Below are 27,781 nucleotides of genomic sequence, written 5' to 3'. Positions count from 1 at the left end.
AAAATTGTCAGGGATTTGGAACAGCCCTATGATGACCAACAAGTGGCTGTGCTTGACCAGCTTGTTGGAACATGAATGTCTCCATACTGATTCTGTGAGTGAACAGTCTGGGTCTCAGGTTCAGAGGGAGGACTGAGTTGCTGCATCTACAGAGCAGGACAGCTGTGCAGTTATCTCTTGAGAATACAGGGGATGGCAGGCAAACTTTCACCCCTAGATACTTCGGATATGACTTGTAGTCTCTTAGTGGACTTGACATCTGATTCCATGTGGAAGCAGAGGTTGGTAATTAAAGGACACAAGAACCTTGAGTCTAACATGCTAGTGAAAATGGATGGTATCTCTTTAAGACAGAGTCCAGCCTTGGAATTGGTAATTGTTAAGAATCTGAAAACTAGTAAACAAACTAGTGTCTGTGTTGATGCAGATTACCTGACTGACAGGGGAAGAAAAGACTTACCCATACCAAAACTGTTAGCAAAAAGGACACACCTAGCCAGCCAATGGATTCTGTTACACAAAATAGCTCAGATTTTGACCCTTCAGGACAGGGAGGAAGGGAAAAACTTCATGTTGCTAATGGAAACCACAAGTTAGCCCTAAAATGCCAAAACCTCAACAGTATTGAGCCAGAGGCATGGCATAACACAAATGCTTGTAAATGTACACATGGGACAGATTTAATGTTAATATTATTGCTAACGTTAACTCTTGCAATTAGTTTGTTGAGGATACCAAAAACTGTAAAAATGTACAGTGTGCATGATCTTTTGGAAAAACCCTTGGGAGTGGTGCACAAGAACTCACTATGTGCTAGAAGCCTTTATGGGTTACTGTTTCTTTACATGACAACACACTTTATGTTAAAAGGCCTTGTGATACTGATATTTCACAGCCAGTGCCTGTAACCAGTCTTAAAACTTTTCACATCAGAGATGGCATTATAGACCTAATGTGTGTATGAAAAGGTAAACTAAGGCATACCACCCTATTGCTTTCATGGCTAAATGCCAAGATTCCTACACTACGGAGAACATTAATATCTACATTGACTTGATGTTAATTGCGTCCCAAACATTTGCCAGAGCTTGCATGGATAAATTAACTATTTTCATTAGCTCATGGCAGGATCATATGAGACCGGCAGAAATTATGCTGCAAAAGCACATCCAATCCACTATTGATCTAACCAAGTTTTACCTTGGTTTGTAAAAGAATTCAATATTGTTACTTCCATAATGAACCTTACAAAGAAAAAGCCTGTTTAAGCCAAACATGATTTTGATGAACCATTTCTGTTATACACTGATACTTCTAAGACTGGGTCAGAAGCTGTAGTAATACAGAACCAAGAATGGGAAGCCCCTACGATGCATTCAGCAGTATCTGGGACACCCCTTCCTGCATCAATTTTGTGTTGGAGGTGTGACGTTGGCTGATTAAAATATGACCACGTAGATCATTGTTGCTTCCACTGTTACACAATTGCAACAGATCTTACACAAAGTGTGTCAAAGTAAGGTGTCAACAGAAAAGTTATGATTTGCTGAGTATGATTAGGCTATTTGTATGCATGTATCATTTTTGTATCTGAAGCTATGAATATTAACTATGTACCTGTATTTCAAATGTTTGCTCATATGGAAACACCCACAAGGTGTTTAGCCAGCACATTGTGAAGGAACTATTCAAGTTGAATGGCCCATCAAAGAACACTTAACTCACAATGGAAGACGCCTAGCTACACTTAATGGACTTTCTCGTGTGATGGCCTCTACTATGACTAAGCGAAGCATGCATGGATACGTGACTTGCCCACGTGACTCCAAACACCATCTTATTCCCTGTAATTTTCCAGTGAGAACAATGGGTTTTCCCTCACTTGGCAGTTCTGCAGAAAAGGACCTAGGGGTTACAGTGGACAAGAAGTTGGATACGAGTCAACAGTGTGCCCTTGTTGCCAAGAAGGCCAATGGCATTTTGGGATGTATAAGTAGGGGCATTGCCAGCAGATCGAGGGACATGATCGTTCCCCTCTATTCGACATTGGTGAGGCCTCATCTGGAGTACTGTGTCCAGTTTTGGGCCCCACACTACAAGAAGGATGTGGAAACATTGGAAAGAGTCCAGCGGAGGGCAACAAAAATGATGAGGGGACTGGAACACATGACTTATGAGGAGAGGCTGAGGGAATTGGGGATGTTTAGTCTTCAGAAGAGAAGAATGAGGGGGGATTTTATAGCTGCTTTCAGCTACCTGAAAGGGGGTTCCAAAGAGGATGGCTCTAGACTGTTCTCAGTGGTAGCAGATGACAGAACAAGGAGTAATGGTCTCAAGTTGCAGCGGGGGAGATTTAGGTTGGATATTAGGAAAAACTTTTTCACTAGGAGGGTGGTGAAACACTGGAATGCGTTACCTAGGGAGGTGGTGGAATCTGCTTCCCTAGAAGTTTTTAAGGTCGGGCTTGACAAAGCCCTGGCTGGGATGATTTAGTTGGGGATCGGTCCTGCTTTGAGCAGGGGGTTGGACTAGATGACCTCCTGAGGTCCCTTCCAACCCTGATATTCTATGAAGCTATAAACGGCCCTAGAAATATCTCCATTTTGCCTCTTTCCTGCTCAAACCTCTGGACTATGAACTTATACTAATGGGAGCATTCTAACCAAGGGATAGAGGACCTTCCAATGATTTGGAAGCAATCAGAGACTTGACTTAAGCCAGCAGTTTATTCCATCCAGGGGCTGAGCAGGGCAGGCCTGCTACAAGCCTGATCCAAGAACTTGGCAATTACTGTATTTCATTCCTTTAACCAATTTTAACTCTCACCTTCCTTTTTTTCTTTTTATAAATAAACCTTTAGATTTTAGATACTAAAGGATTGGCAACAGCGTGACTATTGGGTAAAGAACCCTTTGTTTGATGGAATTGACTTTAAATAACTACTCATTAAGTTTAGTGTTTTTGGTTGTGATACAAGGACTGGAATGCCCAAGGAGACTGCTTTTCTGACTTCTTGTTAGCCAGTGTGGTGAAACAAGTTTACTTTTGTTGCTGGTTTGGTATATCTTATAGGAGAATAACCACCAGTTTTGGATGTGTCTGCCCTATTTCTCAGCAGTTTGTCCTGCATTTGGTATTCTCAGTTGTGACCCACGAAAGAATGGTGACACCAGCCTCCCCGCTAAAGGGGTTCAGAGGAGAGGAGTCCAGACAAGGAGAGGCAGAGACGGAAGCACATGGAACATCTGGAGCTAAGCGAGCCGCCCTGAGACCTTGAGGGACAGAGCTAATGAATTTACCAGATCACGGTCTTATAAGTTCGTGTGAGAGCAGAAGATTCCCTACCTTACACACAGACCCCTGGCCAAAGAAAGCATCACACTGCCCAGCCCCTTGGCCAGTTTGCACTAGCAGAACCCATGTAGACATAGCCTTTTCAGAGCCAGTTGTTTGAAATAACCATGATTCCAGAAGGAGTCGCTGTGTTCAGGGCTGGGGGAGCTGCCCTGACACTGCAGCAGGGGCCAGACACGGGAGACGAGAACCCAGCCCAGGCCCTTGTGCCCAGGACAGCTAGTGCCAAAGGCCCCACCCCAGCACCCTGTTGCTCGCCAGCCCCTCTGGCTGACTAGCTTGCTGCAGGGGGACGTTGCATCGTCACTGCCTTACCTGGGAGGGCTGATTTTTCTTCCTTTTAAGCGCTTCTCTCTAAACTCCCTCCTCTGTCTGCGAGAGCGACGGCCCTAGATGAGAAAGGCCCAGCGCTGAGCGGCGGAGGAAAGCCTACCAGGAACGCCCAGCCCATGGCTCAGCACTTCCATTGCTCTACCCCAGTACTAGGAGGTGGGAAATGACAGTCTGTCCCATCCAGCTCCTCTGGGCTGAGCTGCCCCAGTCTGGGTGCAGGCCAGCTGTGGGGAGTCCTGGCTAACATGGCCAGGTCTTTTAAAACCTCCTCTGCATCCCACTGCTAACCCTCTGGAAGCAGGGCCTAGCTGGAAAGCAGAAGAGCTCTCCAGAGGGCACCGCTGACCCATGGGGAAAGCAGCTTCGTCAGGCTTGGGAAATACAGGCAGACCAGAGCAGGGCTGGGAAGAGGCCTGGCTGGGACAGCCCTCCCCAGGGCTGCGCCTTACCGAGTACATGGCTTTCTCCTCCTCGAGGGCTTTGGCGTGTTTAATGGCTTCTGCCTCCTCTTTGTCCTTCCGCAGCATCCTTCCGGAAAAGGAAAGAAAGCTGGCTAAGTGTGGCTGCTCCCAGAGCCTGCCCTGCTCAGCCCCTGGATGGAGGTACACAGCTCAGGGGCATGGGTGCGCTGTGACAAAGGGACTTCACAACCACAACAAGTGCTGGCAAGCAAGAGCCTCTGCTCTGCCTCCACCCTGACACAGCCCCAGCATCTGTCTCTAGCACAGGGGCTGCTACCAGAGCACCTAGGCCTTCAACGGAAGAGTCAAGGGGCTAAGCTGGGGCTGGGTCTAAAACTAGTACCAGGGTGTTACTGGCACACAGGAGGAAGCGCCAAGTCGGAGCGGTCCATGCAGCAGCAGCGTCTGGGCTGCCCCTGGAAAGCAGGGCAGGTGCCATCCAAAGGGTCTTACACTAAAATTAACTAAGCAGCCCCCAGGTGCATCAGTGAAGAGAGGAGCTGCATTTAACTTGCACCTCTCCCTGGCTCTCCTGCCACCTGGGTCAGATGCTTTGCCCCTCTATGGGAGCAGTGCTGATGCCAGAGCTGGACGCTCCTCCCCACCGAGGGCTGGCACTTCACATGTATGGTAGGTGATGCAGCAGGCAGCGAGCCAAATACATGGGGCTGCCCTGAGGCTGCACCAGCCTCTCACCGATACCTGCAGCATCCAGACAGCTGTACACATCTGCCCCAAAGCAACCTTCTCCATGCATGTGGGCAGAGGGGCAGCAGCAGCAGCTTCCCATAAGCCAGGGCTGCCAAGGGCTTGCTGCCACGGGAGCCCCCACACCAAACCACAGTGGGTACATCTGCCCCCTACATCCCTCAGTAGCTATAGCTCCCCTATGTGGCTTGTGACTATGGCAATCCAACCCCCAGAGCACCTGGTGGTGCGCCTGGAGCTCGGCTCTGAGCCCTGACTCACACGTGGGCCGTACCTGACGAAGTCCCCCTCAGCCATCCCGTACGTGGTAGCCTGTTTATTCAGGTCAGCCACCTGCTCCTGATTTAACTCATCCACGTCAACTTCCACATCTGCAAGCAGAGTACCGGTGTCAGCGTGCCTCACCATCGTTCGGGGCAGACAGCTGAGCTGGGCTGCTCTCCAGCTGCCCCGGGACCACCCGGGGTGTTGCTGGAGTATCTGCTGCACCATAGTGCAGCTGAGGTTTGAAATGTGGGGGCCACAGGACTTTCTTGGGCCTCTCAGGGAGCCTGTTTCTGGTGCTGAGCTCAGTGAACATGCCCCCTCCACCCCCACATAGTCCTCCACCCACTGCTCACAGGATTGAGGGGGTAGAGCTGGGGAGCAGCCCCTCTTACCCTCCCCACTGGAACACGTAGCAGCAGCTTTACCTGAGCTCAGCTGGGGAAGCAGGGACAGCAGCTCCCGCCCAACCCAGGGCTCTGAGGTCAGCCACCAGACTCCCATTCCCCAGGAGCTCTTCACAAGCCCTAAGGCAGCAGCAGGGGACAGGTCTGCAGTGGGGGATGGTGGGGGGAAGAGAACACAACCCCAGCCAGCACCCAAGGCCCCTGCAAGCACCCACCGATGCATGAAGGGAGGAGGGGGCTGGGAAGGGTTGGCCAAGGTTCCCCACGTTAGCCAGGACTCCCCACAACAACTGCACTGCAACACACTGCTCCCCCACACCCCTCCCCTAGAGATACACACAGGCACCACGTAAAACAGGCATGTGCCCAACACACTGGGGAGTTGGCACTTGAAGGATGAACTCGTAAGCACAAGGCCTGGGAAAGCCAGTCTGTGCATGTGGGGTGGGGAGAAAGGCTACCCAAGCACAGCCTGGACAGGCAATATCCCGAGGCAGGACTGCCTGGGCAAGCAAGACACACCAATATCCGGAATGACTTCGTCCTCATCCGTGTTGCTGTCCTCCTCAGAGTCCTCTTCGTCTCCCCGCTTCTCCAAGGAGTTCTCGAGCTCGGCCACGGTGCTGTCCTCGTATGTGTAGCCAATCGATGCCTTCTTCTCTGCAAGCCTGGGCACAAACACTGTCTGTGAACGTGTACTGCCAGGGCAAGGGCACAGGGCGCACACCCAAGGTCCCTGGAGTCTTGCAGCACCAGCTTTCCCTGCTCTCTAAGGGCTGCTTTGTTGACCCCCACGTTGCCTCAGTTACATTTGAAAACCCAAAGCATAGTTAATGGAGAACCACTACAGAAAGAGCCCAGGGGACCAAAGGCCTCCCCACAGCCCCAGACACATAAGGGCATCACCTTGCCCTCCTCTGAAGCCATGCTGAGGCACCAGGCGAGGAGGTACAAGGAAAAAGGGCTCCCTTTCTTTATATTCCATCTCTCCCAATCGCTAGGCGGTGCTACGCATGCAGTCTGACTGGTTGGAATACTGGCACCAAGGCAGAAATAACCCAGTCTCAGGCTTCAGGACAAGCTGAGCACCGCAGGGTCAGGAAGGCATTGTCCCCAGTGCTATTCCTGTCCAGCAGCTTTATTATTCAGGAAGAAGAGGGAAGGACTTCCTCTGCAGCATCAGGTATCAGCCACTCCCACACTCCCTGGAAAGCCTAATTCTGAGGCAGGGCAGAGAGGAAGGACTGATGCCCCGCAGGCCCGGGGAGATGGGGCTCAGAGGGCAGCGGTTGTTCATTCTGATCCAACCTGGGGCACAAATACATTCACTTCTGTCCCCTCCAAAGCATGCCTAGAGGGGCAGCTCAGCACACACGCCACTGGGGACCAGCACTGATCCTCTTTTCTCCCATACTCACTTCTTTTTCTCATCCTCATTGGGCTTCTGGAGTCCCCCATAGAGCTCATCAATATAGATTTGATAGAGACACTGCTCCTCCGAGACTTCAGACAGAGAGACAGACAGACAGACAAGGGAGTTACATGCCAGCTTGAGGGCAAACACCGATGCCAACAGGCCTTGATTACAGCTGAGCGACAGGGCTCATTCGAGGTGACACAGGTAAGAGGGAGCCAGCCTCTCCTGTATGTATCATCAAACCACATGAGCAGAGCAGGATCCCTGCCTCAAGAGCCGGGTGGGTGTAGGGGAACGGGGATGGATTGCTGATCCTGAATCCTAGAAGTCATTGGTTGGAATGCAGCCTTGCCCAGGAGCGGCTGAAAGCTGTTACCAGCTGAAGTCTGCTTGAGGACTCCTAGGTGAAGAGCTGGGTGACATGTGCAAGTTACCAAATGTGCACTAACTGCCCTCTCAGTGTTATTCTTGGCAGAGAACCCAAGAGTCGAATGGGCCATGAGGGGGAGGGAGGGTCCCTTCCTCCTTCCCAGAGGGGCTCCTGGCAGAGCACAGCAGAGCAGAAGTTCACAGAGTGGTGTCAGGAACCATGCCCTGCTGTTGCCAGCTGATACCTCTCACCAGAGCCAGTTTCTCCTCACAGCATCGCCCCCAAGGATGTCTCCGTGCCCCAGAGGACAGTGGTCTCCAACAGACACTTACTGCCAGCGAAGTCGTTCTGCACCAGACCCCTGTAGCGCTCGTAGTTACACTTCCTCTCATCCGACTCCTGCTCAGGAGAGCTGAGAAGCAAGAACACACACTGGCACCAGGAGACTACTGAGCAGACAGGACAGAACTAAAGGTGACCAGCTCAGAAGCACCTCAGTGACCTAGCAGCCCATGGCCCATTTCCACAAGTGACTTCCTGTGAGATTCAGACTCCCATGTCACATCTCAGCAAAGCACTTATGGAAATTGGACCCTAAAGCAATTGCGGCTGCATTCTGCTAACTCCACTGTTCAAACAGTGCGACATTAACCCCTTGGTGGCCATCCCCGTGCACCAATGATTTCCATGGGCTATTAACAGACCTCAGCAGGATGCTGCACGGGAGTCTCCATAGGCAAGGCTGAAGCTAGTTCTCCTTTACCAAACTGATGCGACTCTCCCGCCCCTGAAACCCAGTTGGCCTAAAGTTTCACAGGGGACAACATGCCTAGAATTCTGGGAAATCTGGGGTGCTTGGGAGATATGCACGGTCACTCCCACTTACAACTGACTTGGCTTAGAAACATTAAGCTCAGAGAAGACGAGCTCTGAGAGGGGAGAGCTGGCTGGTGAAATTTAGTTATTGAAGCTGTTTCTGCAGGACTCAGTAGAGACTTTGCAGAGTCTGCATGGGAGGATTCAGAGTAACAGCCGTGTTAGTCTGTATTCGCAAAAAGAAAAGGAGTACTTGTGGCACCTTAGAGACTAACCAATTTATTTGAGCATGAGCTTTCGTAAGCTACAGCTCACTTCATCTGATCTGATGAAGTGAGCTGTAGCTCACGAAAGCTCATGCTCAAATAAATTGGTTAGTCTCTAAGGTGCCACAAGTACTCCTTTTCTTTTTGCATGGGAGGAGCGGCAGATGGAGGGGATGGGCAGGAAGGGAACCCATCTAGAAGTCTACTGACCATTTCCCAAATAAACCCACCTCCAGCCCAGTCCACCCAATGTAGTTCTCTCTACACCAGGATGGGAAGCAGGGAGCCACATGGGCAGAGTTGTGCAGGGACAGAGCCTGCTCCTTTCATCTGGCAGACTCCAGAGTCAACTGCCTTGGCAATTCTTACCAAATTTTTAAACTAAGGGAGATCCCAGCCCCCTTTAATGCTGGAGTCAGAGCTGGAAGTACCAGAGATCAGTTGTTCAAGGGAAAACCCCATTTAGTGACGTTCTGTTCCAAAATGGACTCTGTAAATGGATCTTTCTACTTAGCTCTGCTCCATATGTGAACCGATGGCCTCCCCCATCAATGATTTTGGCTTTTCTTAGGGCTGCAGAGCCAATAGAGCAAAGACTTCAACCACAGCAGCCCTGCTTGCTTTGTTCCCATCAGCCACACCTGGGCAAGCTCATGGAGTTGCCCTGGGCCCCTTATTTGTTTGGCAGAACATTATAGCAATGAAATGTGAAAAGAGACCCTGGTATGACTCCAAGCCTGGGTCAGGTCTGCAGAGCCGGCAGATGGGGAGGAAGGAGGAAACAGTCTTTTTACTTGGAAGCCAAGCACACTCAACCCAGAACCAATCAGAAACATGGAATCCCAGTGCCACAGGGTCCTTTCAGAGCTATGTTAAGCAGATCCATGCTTGGAGAACCCGCTGCAGCACCCCATCATCACCAGTGTTGGACAGCCTGGAAAGTCAGGGGTCAGGTTACATTTACCAACCCTATGTCCTAAGGGATACCAACAGCAACAACACGGAATGCTCCCGAGTCCCCCTGGTCTGCACTGATCACCCAGCACTCTATGCCCTGCTAGAAAGGACGAGGTTGGGGGCTTCCGGAGCATTGCTCCCAAGCAGCACTCCATGGAAATGGCTTACATTGGGTTGAGCAGTGGTGGAGTGTACATGGGAATGTAGTCCAGGTGAGCTCGCACATCAAACCGGTCGATCATGTTGTTCGTATCGCCTTGCCAGGGCATCCTGCAGCAAGAGAGCAACAGACAAACCAAAGTCATTTAGCACCTCAACTGGGACAAATGACAGACCTGCCAGAGACAAACTGCTATGAAGAAGAAGGCAGAGGTGCTGGGGCACTCAGTCTAGACCCAACGTAGTTCAGTCCCGTGACATCTGTGCACTGGCTCTGCTGCATGGTACACAATGGGACACGCTCTTAGCCAGAGCCAGCGTGTAGTGACAATCGGAGCACAGTAGGTCTACCCCAGGTATAAGCCTAACCGTGGGAAAGTGGATAAAACTTCATCAAATGTCACAATAATCTATAACAATAACGGTGCCAAACGGAGACAGAAAAACAAAATGAGTCTAAATAGAAAGGCCTCCTGATATAACTCAAGTATGTGAGATGGACATCATGCCCGGTAAACAAAAAAGCATGGGACCGGAAATCAATAACCCCAAACTGGTGTGTCAAAAACTAAGCCTAACTGATTAACAAAATAATGAAGGAGTCTGCTATTCCTTTCATCACTGTGTCTTGGGATCCTCAAAAGGAAAGATTTTAGGGGGAAAAAAAATCAACAAGAACGATGCTGGGTGACTAAAACAAGGAGGAGTGATGGCTGCTACCCCCACCATCTTCTGAAACACTGGTATCCACCATACCACCGCTAAGCCTTGGGCATTCTAATCCCAAGAGAAGTCCAGACCAAACCAGGCCAAAGAGAGGGACCCAGATGACAGCACCACCTCCACCGGCTAAATCCTGAAAATTATCTGGGATATGAGATTGTTGTCCCGCACCTCCTTGTGCGCCTTTGTCCTTCTCTGCCTCATTTCTTCTCTCTCCTATCCTTCTCCCATTGCCCTCTATTTAATAAGAGTCTGGTTTAGCAGGCGAAGACTGTATATTTTGTAAACACCGCTGTAAGCCTGTGATCAGACAGGCAACTAAAGGCTCGGCCCTAAACAGCCTGATGCTGGTGCAAGTTTGCCAGGTCTTAAAGAGGCCTGTGTTTTTCTAGCAGTGTTTGTCTTGTCTTCTAGGAAACAGGAATAGACCTTAACAACAACAACTCCAGCCCGTCTTTTCTCTTTTCCCCAAAAAGAACAATTATCTTTGATAACATCTAAGAGACTGTCACACAAGGGATTTTTCCCCTTCTAAAAATGGTTTCCAGGGAAAGGGAACAAGGGATACTGTTGCAATAAAAGCCTTACTTAATACTTTACATTTCAAATGCTTCTACGCTTTCTACTTCTCCTGCATCTATAACAAAAAGCTAGAGGGATTTTTAATTGTATGTTTGCCATGGCACTACGCAGGCTGAGGTCTCTGTATACCAAACCCTGAACCTTGATTAACACTCTGCCCAGGTAACGTGACCACCTTTGACTCTTTGACCAATTTATTCCACCTAAATTAGTACAAGCAGCCACCTGTTACCCTGAGCCTTAGTGCCATCCCTTTGAGAGTCTTGTTCTTCACCTCAGCAGGGCGAAGTAGTCCAGCATAAAAACACTGGTGCACTTGGACTTTCATACTTTACTCACCACCCCAGTGGGGAGGAAGACAAGTGAACTTGTTTTGTGTAACGGGTATCTCCTCAGAGGTGCTGCCAAAAGAAATTCCTGGGGCTTGTGGGATCCTTTAAAATAAAGTGCAAGGGAGGGGCCTCTGCTCATTATTAACATTAGGAATTGTCCACATAGTGTGCTCTCTGCTGGAAAACACTAGTGAAAACTGAGCACTCAGGAGGGGAAGGAGGCAGAGCCAGACACCTCAGAACAGCTTGTTCCTGCGTATTTCACTCAGACTTGGCAGCTGGCGGAAAGATCCTTCATGCCCGTCCCTCCAATGAAGAGCAGAGAACGCAGCCAGTCCAGCTGACAGCCCACCCATCAATGAGCGCCCTGCAAGAGTGGGGAAGAGCCGACTGGATGTTCCTGCTTCTCCTAAAGGTAAACACCAGGCAGAGCATGGTTTCAGAGGCACCTCTATCCAGCAAGATGCAGCACTTGCCCCACTCCTGGGGTGGGGCATGGAAGACATCTTTGAACTTGTCTCAGTTTGAAAAGAGGCCACCTTGCCTCAGGGAGGATAAAGAGTCAGAAGGAGCCATGAGGAGGGAGGGTCTGAGCCTGGACAGTCTCCCCTCAAACCACTGTCCCACAGTCAGCCTGTGCCCAAGAGAACAGTTCCCTGTGGTCTCCCACCCCTCAAAACAAACCTGCAGCAGGACCCCAGCTCCACAAACAGGTTTGGCTAAGGCCTTGCCTGCCTCATGTATAGGGCCCTACCAAATTCATGGTCCATTTTGGTCAATTTCTTGGTCATAGGATTTTAAAAATCATAATTTCCTTATTTCAGATATTTAAATCTGAAATTTCACGATGCTGTACCTGTAGGGGTCCTGACCCAAAAGTGGGGGTGTCGCAAGGCTATTGTAGGGGGGTTGTGTTATTGCCACCCTTACTTCTCTGCTGCTGCTGGTGGCACTGCCTTCAGAACTGGGCAGCCAGAGTGTGGCAGCTGCTGGCCAGGAGCCCAGCTCTGCAGGCCGCGCCACTGCCAGAAGCAGCACAGAAGTGAGAATGGTATGGTATTGCTATCCTTACCTCTGACCTGCTGCCCTCAGCCAGCAGCTGCCACTCTCCGGCTGCCCATGGCCACCCTTACTTCTGCGCTGCTGCTGGCGGTGCTGCCTTCACAGCTGGGCACCTGGCCAGCAGCCGCTGCTTCTTTCCACCCAGCTCTGAAGGCAGCGCAGAAGTAAAGGTCGCGATATTGCCACCTCCGTAGAGTAATCTTGCAACGCCCCCACCCCCCCATCACCTTTTGGGTCGGGACCCCCAGTTTGAGAAACGCTGGTCTCCCCTGTGAAATCTGTGTAATATAAGGTAAAAGTACACAAAAGACCAGATTTCACAGTCCGTGATGCGTTTTTCACAGCTGTGAATTTGGTAGGGCCCTACTCATGTACCTTGACTTATTACGGGGAGAACTAGCCATTTCCACAGTCTCCACTGTTCCTGGGGATTGGACCCAAGGTCCCTGTGCTGAGATGCTGATCATATGCCCCAAGGATGGGGTGGGGAGAGGGGGGGGAAGGTCACTCCCTAGGGTACAGAACTGTACTCACAAGATGGCATGCCCCTGCCAAGCCGCGTTGACCTTTGCATAGTCGAGCTGGCAGGTGGCATGCTCAAGGGACAGTCAGCCTGAAGTGCAGACAGCAAAGGAGCTTCAGGTACAACAGGCCCCAAGCCTCCCACCAATTCTGGGGGGTTTACAGTCACTTCTTCCCACCTTTTAAAGAGATTTCTACAGTGCTGTGTGAACATGAGGGGAAGAAACTGGCCACAGAAGGGACTCAGCATCGCTGACCACGCACAAAAGCAGACAAACAGGAACACTCCAGACCTTCCCCCTCTTCTCCTTCACGTGGTCACCTTACGGGAGCCCACTAGCAGTACAACAAACACACCGAAGAGAGCAAGTTGATGGTGCCCCTTCGAGGGCCTTCCAGCCACAATCCCCATCTGCTTCACTATGCTCCCTGCCTGTCAGTGCAGAGCTAGCAGGCAGGGCCCGCTCAAGCTACTCACATGTTGACAGGACTTTCAGCTGCAAGAGCAACGGCAGAATCCAAGTGGACCTTACACGCCCGGCCATGCACTTGGAGGAACTGAGCTGGGTCCTTTTTCTGGAAGAAGCACAAACAGCGAGATGTATAAGGCTGGCATTTTACGGGATCTGGTCAGTTTGAGCAAGGCACCAAGTTATGCAGACACTGAATGGCCGAGTCCAAAGCCTTTGTAAGGGGTTTAAGCATTCATTAAAGCTACAAGTGAAATCCCTTCAGAGCAGAGAGTCTGACAGTACCACGTGCAGGGGGGTGTTAAACACATCCTGGGGATCTCAGGCAGCAGCAGTTAAAGTGCCAAGCTACACTGAAAAGCAACAATAGAAGCAGCCCCTGCTTACTCGAATCTGCCTCATGTGCTTATCGGGGGCAAGCCTGATGCCTTTAGTGACAAAAATTTTCCCTGCTCTTAGCCCTGCAGAGCCAGCACAGCTAAGACAGAAGGAGCTGGATTCGATTCCTTCATATGTGTCAACCAGTTTGCTTCCTACGCTGCAGGCAGTTGCACTTGAGCACATCCAAGAAAGGCTGAGGGACTGCACAAGTGGTACAGCAGAGCCGGCTTGGCCTGCAGAACCTTTGTTACTGGCGCTGCTGTGCAACAAAAGAATCAAGGTTTGCTCACAGATCCCAGGTGAATTCTGTGATGCTGGCAGCTAGAAAAAAAAAAAACATTTTACTTGTAAACCGAGCAGCCTTGATATGGCGTTAACCATGGCTCAGAGCAGGACTGCATTTTAGAGAGGGACACACCACAGGGAAGCAGGCCAAAGAGCTGATCCAAGAGTCAAGCTGCAGATCAGGCACTCCTGCATGTGGAGTGTTTCCTGTAATCCTGCTCTGTTCTTCCAGAAAGGAAATTGAACGTGCAAGAATTCAGTTCTACATAATGCCTCACAAGAGCACAGCAGGCCAACAAACCATGATAACCACACAGCCCGCCAGTCAGCATCACAACTCTGCATCCCTCTCCTTGGAGCGGCCCAGCATGCTGCTCTGCGGTCACAGCACCTCTGAGACAGTTCTGCCTGCTGAAACAGAGGCTGCTCAGGAAGTCAGACGTTGGTATGGGATTCAACATGTATCAATTCACTTAGGCAGAGGGGGACTGCAGCTCTCAGGCGAGGGCTGAGCTCCCAAAGCAATAGGAGTGGCTGCCACAAGGCCTCGTTCCATTTCAGCTTTGGAGGGAGGCACAATGAATATTGCACCTGCCCCAGCAGAGCATCAAGAGTCCAGGCCCACACTGTGCACAGGGAAAGCCGATACTTTCACAGACACTTTAATTTTTCCCTGCGAGACACCATAATGTGGTTTGTAGCCACCTGACCTACAGCAAAACCCCACAGCACAGAGGTGTCTCTAGCCCGAGGCAAACAGACTTGGCACTAACCGTCCAGGCCTAACTATCATTAAAGGCAAAAACTTAATGCAAGAGTAAAGTCACAGAAATGAGGAAGGGCCGAAGGTCCCAGCAGTAGCAGACGCACACCTTGGACGCTTCCTGTGCGTGCTTTGCAACTGAACAGCAATATGTAAAGCTGCATAAAGCCAGACATGGGAACAGAAAACAACAGGAGCAGTACCCAACCCGACAGCAAAGGCCACAGACCGGGATGGCGGGGGCGGGGCCGGGACTGTGCAGGGGCACTCACTATTTTCTCATAGTATTCTCTCCGACGCTCAGCTCGTTTCTTGTAATCGACCATCATCCCACGGAGCTTGCGCTCATGTTTCCGGGCTTCGTGCCACATCCTCCTGTCTGCAAGCTGTCAAAGGGAAGGAACACAGAACTGAATAAAAGCAACAACCTCTCAGCATTCCCAGAGACTGGGGTGCACTCTAGGATGTGTGCACACAGCCGAGGAGAGAAACGCAGACTCCACTCTGCACACAGACACCAACAAGCTCAGTGACTGAGAGTTACGGGTTAATCCAGGAACACACATTGTTGCAGAGAGCTGCAGCGGATGCCACAGCCATCACCAACAGCTACAATCAAACATTCCCCCAAGCCTCAGCCCCAGGGGACCAATCACACAATGCAGATGTTAAGGGCTTGTCTACACTTACACCGGTGCAGCTGTGCTGCTGAAGCACTTAGTGAAGACACTACCTACACCAATGGGAGAGCTTCTCCTGTTGGCGTAGCTACTCCACATCCCCAAGTGGCGGTAGCTACGTTGACAGGAGAAGCCCTCCCATCCACATAGTTCTGCCTACATCAACTTCGTCACTCATGGGTGTGAATTTTCCACACTTCTGAGCAACATAGTTATACCAACGTAAATTTGTAGTGTAGACTAGGCTAAGTATTTTAGGGTAGAAAAACATCACGCTGCTCTCCTCATTCCAGGACCAGGAGGCTGTAAGAGATCATAATCAAAAGGAAAAATTGGCTACATGGCACCCACCCTGAGAGACTCCAAGATCATAAAGTCTTAGGCAGAAGGGTACAGAGGAGAGCATCAGGCAAGGGCCATGAATAGGAGAGTCAGAGCATCCTGGACAAGTGGGCTGAACACAAGAATGGCCAGACTGGGTCAGACCAATGGTCCATCTAGCCCAGTATCCTGTCTTCCGAGAGTGGCCAATGCCAGAGTTTCAGAGGGAATGAACAGAACAGGCAATTATGTCGATCCATCCCTTGTCGTCCAGTCCCAGCTTCTGGCAATAACCGCAGCAAGGGGTCTATCTGGTCTCTACCTGAGGAGGTGGAAACCAGCCTCTTGGCTTTGAGACTGGCCAGTCAGGTTACTGTAGTGAGGTTACTACAGTCACAGAGCACCAATGACAATGCACTGAGATTAGAGAGACAGGCATGAAATGAAAGGAGAAAAACATCTTAGCACAGGGACAGCTATTCCAAAGGAAATACACCACAAGAGGGAGCGAGCGGGGCAGCAGGAACACCGACTCGACCAGGATACCTCTCTGCCCCCCCACATCACCATGGCATCTGAGCATGTCAATCTTTCATGTACCTATACCCATGCCCCAGTAAGGCAGGGCAGGACTATTACCCCCATTTCACAGATGGGAACTGAGGCCCAGAGAGACTAAGTGACTTGCCCAGAACCACACAGGATGTTTGTGATGGGGCAGGAATTGACCCCAGGGTTCCCACAGCCCAGGCTGGTGCTGTAGCTACTGGGCCATCCTTCCTCTGAAGGCTGAGGGCAAGCCAGACAGGTGCTTGCATTGTGAGCATCCCAAAGACACCCTGCAGACGTGGGCTGCGCTTACATCAGAACAAGCCCCGAGAGCCCTGGGCTGGAGGCAAAGGACTGAAAAGCCCCATTAGCTCACCTCCAGTCCACTTTACACCACACGTTCAGGCCTTTCCCCGCCCACAAATTCCCCCCAGAACAGTTACCCAGCTCTTCCGAGTGGGCTGAGTGCCCAGCCGAATGAGGGTGGGTGGGGGGTTAATCACAAGAGACACCTCAGGGAGGTCACAAGCTGGAGAAGGGCAATACTCACAGAACAGCAGCGTGGAGACCTGGGAGCAGCAGCTGCGTGCTCACTCAGCACAGCCCATGAGCCAAGGGAAAAGGAGCCTAAACAAAGAACACTGCAGGTCAGCGACCTGGGCAGGCACACCACAGGGCTACAACAAAGAGAGCGAAGGCCAGGGGTCTCTGAGTGTGGGGGGATGGGGGTCCCTCCCTCAAGGGGACACATGCTGTGTGCAGGAACAGCTCTGTCCTCCGCACAGGTTCACTAGAATCACCTGACTGACCGCAGCACAGAACAGGAGATGCGCTGCCCCCAACCTGGGGAGGCTGCAGAAATGGGCTAGGAGTTCTTCCAACTCTGCAGGGAAAGGTCTCTGCTATGAGCCCTGGCCCACACATTCACACTCAACATCACAGCCAAGACATGAGGGGAGTCAGGCTAGCCAGGAGCTCCACTGGCTGAGCAGTCTTTGCTGCTGCTTCTACCCCAAACTTACTCGGGAACCCCCCCAGGAGCCCAGCTCTGTCAGCTCCAAGTTTGCCATCTCTAGCCTGAGGGGTAAGGGCAGAAGGCTTTCCTCACTATTAATAGACCTACTGAAGGAATATTCCCAATCCAAGAGAGACAGCGGCTACATCATGCCTTGTTGATCTTCTCTCTGAAAAAGCTGACAAGCTCCTGCATGGAAAGGGCATAGGATGGGCAGAAGTTAAAGCTGAGTAGCTTTCACCTAGACAGCAGCAGCACCCATCTTATCCTACACCGGGGGGCAGCGCCCAGGCACCAGCACCCCCATTCCCTGCCCCGCATGAGGGGGCAGCACCTACACCCTGGCAACCCCCACTACCCTGACCCACAGCACTCAGGGAGACAGTGCTTAGATATCAGCTCCCTGCATCCCCCACCACACTGGTGGGAGGGGGGCAGCAGGACGCATAGAGCTTAAGAGCAGAAGGGCCCTTCAGATGATCTAGTCTGACCTCCTGTGTGTCACAGGCCACCCACACCACTCAGCACCCACACCACAAAACCCAACAACTGAAATTAAACCTAAATTAAACAACCTAAACATTGCAGTCCACAGGAGACGAGACTATTACGTGTCACAGGCAGAGAACAGGAGGGACTAAGGGGCACCCACAATGGCAGGGAAATGATTCCGTGAGATATACCCAGATAATCCTGGCAAGTGACCAACACCCACACGCTGCAGAGGAAGATGAAAAAACCCCAAGGTTCCTGCTACTCTGACCCGGGAGAAAATTCCTCCTCCACCCCACATATGGCAGCCAGCAAGACCCCAAGCCTGTGAGCAAGAACCAGCAAGCCAAGCACTTGAGAGAGAGAGTGCTCAGTGTCACCTCACCAAATAGCCCCTCTCCACCTAGAGCCATGCTTGAGGCATCAAAGGAAGGAAGCCAAAAAAAAAAAAAAAAGCCCAGAATACTTTGAAGAAAACAAAATCCCTTCCTGACCCCAGCAGGCAGCTGGCTGAAGCCCTGATGCACAAACTTTTAGGAACATGACGCACAAATCAGAAGGGAGCACCAGGGCTGCTGAGCCCTATCCTATCATAAGCAATCCCGTCATACAATCACACTCAAATTTCATAGAACAGTAGGATGGGAAGGGAGGACTAAATATTACCTAGACCAGTGGTTCTCAACCTGCGGCCCAATCAACACACAGCTGCGGCCCACATGACACTCAGGGCCATACAGGTAGTATTGGATGTGGCTCACATAACACATTATGGACTGCATATGTGGCCCATAATGGTAAATAGGTTGAGAATCACGGGCATAGACCACCCCGACAGCTGTTTGTCTAACCTGCTCTTAAAAATCTCCAACGATGGAGATTCCACAACATCCCTCAGCAATTTATTCCGGTGCTTAACCACGCTGACAGGGAGTTTTTCCTAATGTCTTGCACAGGTTCTCACAACACATTTTTTGGTGGCCTCAGAGGGCATCCACCAACTCTTGCTGGTGGCTGCTTTGATCATTTTTCCTAAAATACTTAACTAACTTTAGGAAAAAATAAATAAATATGCACTTGTCCATGTCCAAATCATTGTAATTTATTTATGTAGGGTTTCTTTTTTTGTTTTTTTTACAGATTCAGTAATAACTACACTTGTCTCTATTTAGAGAGTAGAAACCCAAATAGGGTGCTTTGCACGTTCTCGTATTTTTTTGTTGTTTCCTTTGCTTTTTTGGTTGTGGTGGGTTTTTTTTTTTTGGTTTTTTTTTTAAGACTTGCTACCTAGTAAGTCTGCTTGGTACGTTTGTTAATATAGCTTTTCACAGCAGCACACTTGTTAGCTAGCTGGGAGACAGTGAAAAGTGACATTAACAAACATACAAATATCACTTTTCACAACAGATGTACTCAGCCCAAGCCAGGGGACAAATTAAGCCTTGGATGGGGAGATGGGTAGGGAGGCAATGAGGGCCAGGGGTGATGGGGTGGATGGGTGAGGGGCCAGGGACAGCAGCAGGGGCCAGAGGTGATAAGGAGGGGATGAGCCCGAAGACCAGTGGCCAGGGGATGGAGCCTGCTGCTGTGCAGCCAAAGCCGAGAGCCCGAAGCCCCACGCTCAGAGCCAGTGGCCGGAGCCCGCTGCTGCTCAGCCAGAGCCTGCCGCCTGCCACACCAGTGCTGAAGCTGGAAGCCTGAGCCCCACCGGCCCTGGGAAGGTGGAAAACTCACACCGGCTGTCTGCTCATCCAGCATTTGTGCCTCAAGAATGGGGTAAGCCCCCCCCCAATCCCTGCCCAGGATGCTGTGGCCGCAAAAGCCCCTGGCAGCTGCATGCAGCCATGGTGGCAGCATTTGAGAAACGCTGATCTAGAGCCCTGTGGGGATACAAAATTTATATCTGTGGCTGCGGATATCCGTGGATATAAAGCAGATCTGTGGAACTGCAGGGCTCTACCAGTAACCTGCCGCGGTGACAGCAGCAGCGGGTTCGACTGCCGCTCGCAGGAGCCAGTGCCCAGTACAGGCAGCTCCTCCATTTTGGCTGTACTGTCGCCCTACCCCACCACTGATTGCCCCATCCTCAGCCTGCCCCACACCAAGGCGGGGGGGGGGTCGGGGGACGTGTGCACGTATCCTGGTACCATTAGCCCCAGAGCCTGCCCGCCCTGCAAGGGGAGGGCGGGGGAACATACCCAGCTACCATCAACCCTGGCCCCCCCAACACGGGGAAGGTGGGGATGTGAACGTGCCCAGCTCCCGCCACCCCCCCCCAGCCCCGCCCCGGGGAGATGGGGGGGGAACGTGCCCAGCTCCCGTCACCCCCCCCAGCCCCGCCCCGGGGAGATGGGGGGGGAACGTGCCCAGCTCCCGTCACCCCCCCCAGCCCCGCCCCGGGGAGATGGGGGGGGAACGTGCCCAGCTCCCGTCACCCCCCCCCCAGCCCCGCCCCGGGGAGATGGGGGGGAACGTGCCCAGCTCCCGTCACCCCCCCCCCAGCCCCGCCCCGGGGAGATGGGGGGGGAACGTGCCCAGCTCCCGTCACCCCCCCCCCAGCCCCGCCCCGGGGAGATGGGGGGGGGAACGTGCCCAACTCCCGTCACCCCCCCCCCAGCCCCACCCCGGGGAGATGGAGGGGGGAATGTGCCCAGCTCCCGTCACCCCACCCAAGTTTCCTACCTGCGGCGCCATCAACCACTCACCTGCGGAGGGGCGCGGCAAATTGACCCGGAACCGGAAAAGTGAGAGACTCGCCCCATCGGCGGTTGGCTGGTGCCGATCACGTGGCTCTACCTCCTCAGCTAATGGCTGCCCCTTCCCCACTGGGGCCCGCCCTGCGGGGCGGGGCCGGGCTGGGATAAACTGGCGGGGGTGGGGGGGGTAGAGAGGCGCCTGCGCAGTCGCTCTAGGGGCCCTCGCGCGGGTGGGGTGTGGAGCGCTAAGCAGGAGCGCGGGGGCGGGGACTCGACTCGCTCCTGGCCGCCGGGTCCTTGGCGCGGCGCGTTCGGTGCTGCGGGCCGGGGAGCTGCCCTGGGCTCCGAGCGAAGGTCGGCTCCTGGATCCGTGACTGGTGAAGAGGCAGGAAACACAGGGTAGGAATAACTGGTCCATTTCCAGGCTGGAGAGAGGTAACTAGGGGTGCCTCCCCCCCGGGGTGGGGGGGGTAGGTCTGTCTGTCTGTCCTGGCTCGGGGTGCCCCCCCCCCGGGGTGGGGGGGGTAGGTCTGTCTGTCCTGGCTCGGGGTGCCTCCCCCCCCCCCCCCGGGGTGGGGGGGGTAGGTCTGTCTGTCTGTCCTGGCTCGGGGTGCCTCTCCCCCCCCCCCCCCCGGGTGGGGGGGGGTAGGTCTGTCTGTCCTGGCAAGGGTGAGTGAGGTGGCAAAACTTGCAGATACTACAAAACTAGTCCAGACAGTGAAGTCCCAGGCAGAGTGCGAAGAGCTACATAAAGGGTCTCTCACAACTGGGTGACTGGGGAACAAAATGGCAGATGAAATTCAGTGTTGATCAAGGCAAAGTAAGGCACGTTGGAAAACATCATCCCAACTACATCTATGGGGTCTAAAGTGGCTGTTACCACTCTAGAAAGAGGTCTTGGAGTCATTGTGGATGGTTCTCTGCAAACATCTGCTCAAATGCGCAGGGGCAGTCGAAAAAGGGAACAGAATGCTGGGAAACTTTAAGAAAGGGAGAGATAATAAGACAGAAAATATCGTATTGCTGCTGTATAAATCTATGGTATGCCCATATCTTGAACACTGTGTGCAGGTGTGGTTGCCCCATTTCAAAAAAGATATTGGAAAAGGTTCAGAAAAGGGCAATTAAAATGATTAGGGGTATGGAACAGCTTCCGTATGAGGAGAGATTAATAAGATTGGGACTTTTCAGCTTGGAAAAGAGACAACTAAGGGGGATATGATCGAGATCTATAAAATCATGACTGGTGTGGAGAAAGTAAATAAGGAAGTGTTGTTTGTTCATAACACAAGAACTAGGGGTCACCAAACAAAATTAATAGGCAGCAAGTTTAAAACAAAAGGAAGTATTTCTTCACACAGCGCACAGTCAACCTGCGGAACTCTTTGCCAGAGGATGTTGTGAAGGTCAAGACTATAATAGGGTTCAAAAAAGAACTAGATAAAAGAACTATTAGCCAGGATGGGCAGGGACGGTGTCCCTAGCTTCTTTTTGTCGGAAGCTGGGACTCAGTGATGCGTGATGGATCACTTGATGATTACCTGTTCTGTTCATTCCCTCTGGGGCACCTGGCATAGGCTACTGTCAGAAAATCAGATATTGGGCTAGATGGACCTTTGAGCTGACCCAGTATGGCCGTTCTTATAAACTAATCAGGGATTGAAAAGTTCCTAAAATAGAACATCTCACAACAGTCAGTCTGGTGCATGAGTGGCAGTATTTGGTGTGACAAATGTGGGAATTCTGGTAATATTTTTATGATACCTATGTGTGTCTCACTTTCCCCTTGGGCTTTACACTGTCTTGCACTGAGTGTAAAGAGAAGGGATGAGGTGTTGATTCAGCAGCCTGGTTGGAAACCAGAGTAAATGTCTACACGGGTGAGTGAAAGAGACAATGGAAACCCCAATGGCCAGGACATTTCCACCTAGCGAGTGTCCAACTGGCAAGAAGAAGGAGATTTCCACCCACCTCTCTGCAGGGAAGCCGAGCAAGGGCTCCAAGCAGGAGAACAAAGGGGAAAAGTGGTCGGTGGCCATGTTAAAAGCTGAACTCATAGATACCTACAGCACACACACATGGAACCAAACACAAAGGGACAGAGATGGGGTCAAAATGGATCTTACAGCAGCTTGGTGGGGTAGAGACCTGATGTTGGCCAGGCTGAACTCTGTCCTGTCCTTTGCTTCTCTAAGGACTGTCAGATTCTGTAGGCCAGGTGACTAATAGATTACCTTCTTTTGAAAAGGCTGTCTGGTGCCATTGTAAATGCTTACTGGGAGCATTGCGTCCTGAAGGGACACTGTACAAGCCTCCCACAAAAGTCTGGACTTGCAGCAGGGAACCACCGGGATCCCTGGTACCCAAAGGCCCAGTTTCAGTTATGGAGTCCATGGGCCTACCCCTGTGGAAGTGTGTGGATGCTGGGGGCCCAACACACTAAAAGGGTCACTCCACGGAACTGATTACAGGTTGGGGCTTAGACCAGACCCTGTGGATCTGTGATGTAGGGCACTACATTGCTTTCTTCCAATCCTTCATGCCATTGCAGAGACCTTCAATGCACTGGAAATGGATCAGAATGTGAAGGGATGTTGACTTAGTCTTCATCAACATCACTTGTTATGTGAGGATTTTTTTCCTGGTCAGGAAAAGGGTCATTCCCAAGGCTGGTGTTTGTAAATTTGAGGTTCTATTGTCCTTTACAGGAAGTGGGGTTCTTCGAGATGTAAGCAGAGTCAGGATGAGCTCTACCCTGACATCTGGTGGTGAGCTGTGGCAGGTTGTGGAGAAGAACTTCAGGGGCTGATCTCATTTGCATAGGCACACCCACCCCTCCTAGATGGTCACTTTAGCTGCTGTAGGAGCCTGTTTCTCTGTTGTTGGGACAGGAAGAATAAACTGTTATTATCCTAATTATGTGAATCAAGGACAGTGGAACTGTACTTGGCCTTTTGTTATGATGGAGGGACTCATCATCACTGATGCAGCACTTGCTAAGCAAGGGTCATGGGTTCCAAAACCCAATGAATTGAGAGAGGTTGGGAATAGGCATTTGTACTTTGTGGTATGGGTTCTTTTTAAGGGCCCTAAATGCCAGCTGTATCTTTTCTACTATGTAATAGCAGAGCTAATTTTGATTTCGTTAGGAGCCTGGTTACAGATTACAGAGCTGAATTTGTTTTGGGTCAATGGTGCACCAGTACTGGGGTTCCCTTACTATGAGCTGAAATCACTGAGTACTGTGCTAAAAATAGTAGGGGGCCTGAAGATATATTGGTGAGTGACTTGCAGGATGACTACGGGGGAGGAGCAGCTGGTGGACGGCTCACAGGATGGCTACAGGGGAGAAGCAGCTGGCAGAGAGGAGTGCAGAGAGGTGGGGGAGCAGCTGGGGAGAGGAGTGTGGAGCATGTAAGGTACCCTTTTGCTTCTTCCCTGACCCCGTTTCCACACAGGTGGTGGTGGGGTTAAAACTCTATAGATGAACTTTTGAACTCTGGACTCACCAAGGACAGACTTTTGGGTTGCTGGACTCAAGAACCAAAGGGAAAGGACACGGCCCAATTTGCTTGGGGTGGGTTTTTGCTCATTGTTTGTGTTATGAATCCTGTTGGTGCTGTTTCCCTAACATAATGCCACATTGTTTCTCTCTGTTATTAAAAGGCTTTTGTTACACTCAGACTCTGCTTGTGAGAGGGGAAGTATTCTCTCTTAGAGGCGCCGGGGGGTGGTATATATTTATCCCAGGTCACTGGGTGGGGGCTCAAGCCGGTTTTGCATTCCATTATTGGAATGGAACCCCTAGATACTGAACCCGGCCCTTGTTGCTGCCAACTCTGATGAGCAGAAGGGATACATAGATATTTTGTTCAGTTGGATCCATTATCGTGCATATGCATCTCACGTGTGTGAGACTGGAATCTTTTGACCAGAAGTATCCATTGGGTCCATGCCTGGGCCCTGCATGTCCATTTGTCCCTCATACTAGGGCATACAGGACAGAGAGTCTCTACCACCTCAGCCTTCAGGATGCTTGTTTCACACAGTGATTCATTCTGCCAACAGAAAATATCTCCAGTTTCCAGTGGGACACAATACCTAATACTGGTTACGATCGTCTAGCCTGTTTACACCCCAGGAGTGTTCACAAAATGCCTGGTAGTAGGAGAGGCCACCTGAAATACCGTGCTGGAAGGGACCACAGTACAGATCCTGACAGACACCACCCCTGCAATGTATAATATCAACAGGCGGGGGGGGTGCTCTGTGAGGAGGGAATCAAACTATGGAAACAGAGCCATCTGCACAGGAAAACTTCCATGGCCCTTCACCAACCAGGAGCAAATAACAATCTGGTGGATTACCTCAATGACAGTACTCGGCCAGCCACCAATAGTCTCTCAAGCCTGTGTTCCACAGAGGGGGTTTCCCTGTGGTAGACCTGTTTGCCACTAACAAGAACAGCAAATGCCCTCTCTTCTGCCCCAGAACAGGTACCAGTCCAGGCTCCCTCCAGAATGCTTCCCCCATATCCCAGTCTCAAGGCCTCCTTTATGCCTTTCCTCCCATTCCTCTGATATTCAGGGTCATAAAAAAGATCAAGCAGGATGTGACCACAGTAATACTTGTAGCATCAGTGATGCCTCACAGACCTATTGCACTGTCCGCAACACTCCAGTCTACCAGATGTATTCTCTCAGAGAAGAGGAAAATTCTCCTTCCAAACCCAACCTCTTTACAGCTCGTGGCTTGAAAATGGGCTGGCTGTGCACTACAGCCAGGGACTGCTTTAGAGAAGACCAATAAATCCTTATAGAGAGGAGGAAGCACACGATCAGTCTATGGATCAGAGTAATGAGAGAGACTTTCTATCTGAGCTTCCTTCACAATACATCAGCCCATTAGATGCCAAGATTTTGGACTACATCCTTCACCTCAAGCTATTGAGCCTCACCATTAGCCATGCTCCAGTGCAAGTCTGTATGGTATTCTCCTGTCCGGCTGTTTCAAACATTCTAAAAGGACTGGTCCACACCTAACCCTGGTCCATGATCCCCTCTTTCCTGGACCCTTAATGTGGTAAACTGGAGCCTGGCAGGCACCTCCTTTGACCCTTATCCAGGTACCATCTTCACCATCTCACTCTCCAAACCACCTTCATGGTGGCTGTCACCCCAGCTATTAGTGCTTGGCTCTCGCAAAGCCTCCTAGCAGCTCCATTATACTGTCCTCCACAGGGAGAAGATGGGGCTGAGGCCCCACCCTAAGCACCTCATCGAGGTGGTGTCTGAGTTTTCATTTAAACCAAACCATCAACCCCACCATTTTCTTCCCCAAACTGCACTTGAACCTGGGAGAATCCAAGCTCCTCATTTCAAGTAATCAAGGAGGGCTCTAGGCAGTATGGAGCCATTCAGGAAATCACCTAGTTTATTTTGTTGGCATTGGGGAAGATCGGGCCAGATTAACACATAGACAAAGTAGGCATGTACCTGGGACCCAGGCAGGTACGGGCTGTGAGGGTGTGGAGCGGAGGGCCCAACAAACAGCTATATAGGATGCTGCTTGAGACTGGTCTGGCTTTCCTGTGGATCCACTGGGACCAGCTGCTCATCCTGCTGCTGCTCGGGGTGAGGCTCACCATGACAGAGGGGTGGCTGGGCCAAACCTGAGTGAGTGGCACCGTGACCTGGCCAACGGGGTTGTAGCACCCCCCAGGTTAGGCCAGGCTATGCCTCCATCATGGTGACCAGCGACCAGAGCAGTGAGATGAAGAGCCGGGCCCAGCAGAGCCACAGCAAGGTGAGTTTGGCTGCAGAGAGTGTCCTGTACAGCTGTTTGTTGGTGTTCATATTAGAAAGCAGGGGCCCAGACGTGTGCATTTGTCTAGGGCCCAGCAGTGGGTTAATTCGGCCACCTCTTCTCAGAGCTCACTCCATCGGTTACAATCTGTAACCAGCTAGCAGATGTGCCCCGGGCCTCAGGCAGCAGGGCCCTCTCAACTAGAGCCCAGGAAACCTCCTCCGAAGTATTCCTCTCAGAGATCTCCAGGGCAGCCAGACAGAGCGCAGCCCACACCTTCACCATGCATTACACTGGGGGTTTTATTACTAGTTGTGATACCAGACTTGGTAGAGCAACTCTGCAATCCTTATTTTGTCAGCTCTAGCTAGGACTCCTCACACCCTCCTCGGGTTAGTCGGGGAGCTACTAGCTAGTCACTGGAGTGGGCTCCACATGGACAGGGACTCCAATACAGAGCAAGTACTTACAGTACAGTAACTGTGGTTCTAGGTGCTTTGTCAGGGGGAAGCCCACAACTCACTCCTTTCTGCCTGGACTAGGCTTGATATCCAAAAGGTTTCCTCCTGGTAGCAAGCATCCAGATACCCAGGGATCATGGAGTGGCCCTAGAGACCTCTGGAAGGAGCCAGAGGATGGACTGCTCCAGCAGGCAGAGCGTTAGCCACTACTGAGACCTACCAGCCACTTGGGTGAAAGGGCAGCCTGGTGCTACATGTCACTGCCACAGCTGGAAAGGGAAGTGAGAGGTGGGCAGAGCCACTCTGCCCATGGGTGGAGGGTAGGAGTGCATGCTGGGGGCCAGTGCTGCCCTAGTAGATGCTGGTCAAAGCTGAGATGACAGCTGGAGAGGCCATGGGGCCCCCAGATGGCACCTGAGCAGTGAGGCAACAGCCAGAGAGATGTTGAGAAGTGGGGGTGGTCACAGGCTCCCTACAGGCCTGTCCTGGAGGGTAGCTGTGGGCACAGGTTTCCCCAGGACATGGGGAGCAGGCCCTCTAACGGCTCTGAGTGGGGAGAGCCACCTAGGATTCTCTTTGGGTTAACAGTACGAGACTTCGCTCCTAGCGAGCAGAATGATGCACCCAGTTAGCAATGAGGCAACTTCTAGCAGCTGGCGGGGAAGTGCTCTAGGAGCAGCAGCAGCACAAATCTCTCTACGTGAGCTAGCTGCTACGGGGGCACAGAGCCCATGTTAGCCTGGGCTACACGGGGGTCTCTGGGCACTTCACCTGCTGACTTAGCACCTGGTGCTGCCAGCCTCTCAGCACTCACAGGCTGAGCGGCGTCAGGCCTCATTGCTCTGCGGGGGGCGCTCTGCCCTCCGTGTCAGTATTTTACCAGTGCTCCTTGGGTGGAGGATGTGTGAGATAAGTAATATTAATGCCCAGAGCCTGGGTAATTCTGTTCAGTCTCCTTATATCCCCCCCACCCCACAGCTAAATCGTGTCCCGCCCTCAGTGGCGGTATGCTGTTGCTATAAGATGTTTGCTGCATTGCACCCTAGAGCTGGGTGCACTGTAGTGACAGCAATGGGCCCCCCTGTCTAGAGGTGATATATGGGCTCGTGAATTGGTTCAGGATGAGGCAG

The 27,781-nt window shown here is 51.7% G+C and overlaps 1 protein-coding gene across 4 annotated transcripts in view; it reads right to left on the bottom strand.

The window, feature by feature from the left end:
- The window catches only part of CLASRP (CLK4 associating serine/arginine rich protein), a 40,375-nt gene extending 19,961 nt beyond the window's left edge, over positions 1 to 20,414 (bottom strand). The window contains exons 1-12 of one of the 4 annotated variants that reach the window (XR_013348661.1): positions 20,372 to 20,391; positions 17,306 to 17,386; positions 16,733 to 16,809; positions 14,905 to 15,018; positions 13,212 to 13,309; positions 9,522 to 9,623; positions 7,647 to 7,726; positions 6,946 to 7,030; positions 6,050 to 6,195; positions 5,131 to 5,227; positions 4,137 to 4,215; positions 3,670 to 3,743 (exon numbers count right to left, since the gene is read on the bottom strand). Coding sequence is in view for 3 of the 4 variants with exons in the window: in XM_077840720.1 (XP_077696846.1) it covers positions 3,670 to 3,743; positions 4,137 to 4,215; positions 5,131 to 5,227; positions 6,050 to 6,195; positions 6,946 to 7,030; positions 7,647 to 7,726; positions 9,522 to 9,623; positions 13,212 to 13,309; positions 14,905 to 15,003 (860 nt within the window). In the remaining variant the exon portion in view is untranslated. The other 3 variants (XM_077840720.1, XM_077840721.1, XM_077840722.1) reach the window with 3 other exon arrangements.
- Between the last annotated feature and the right edge of the window lie 7,367 nt (positions 20,415 to 27,781).

Source organism: Eretmochelys imbricata, chromosome 23, assembly GCF_965152235.1.
Source record: "Eretmochelys imbricata isolate rEreImb1 chromosome 23, rEreImb1.hap1, whole genome shotgun sequence".
In the NCBI taxonomy this organism is placed as follows: Eukaryota; Metazoa; Chordata; order Testudines; family Cheloniidae; genus Eretmochelys; species Eretmochelys imbricata.
This window is presented reverse-complemented; position numbering and strand designations above follow the sequence as displayed.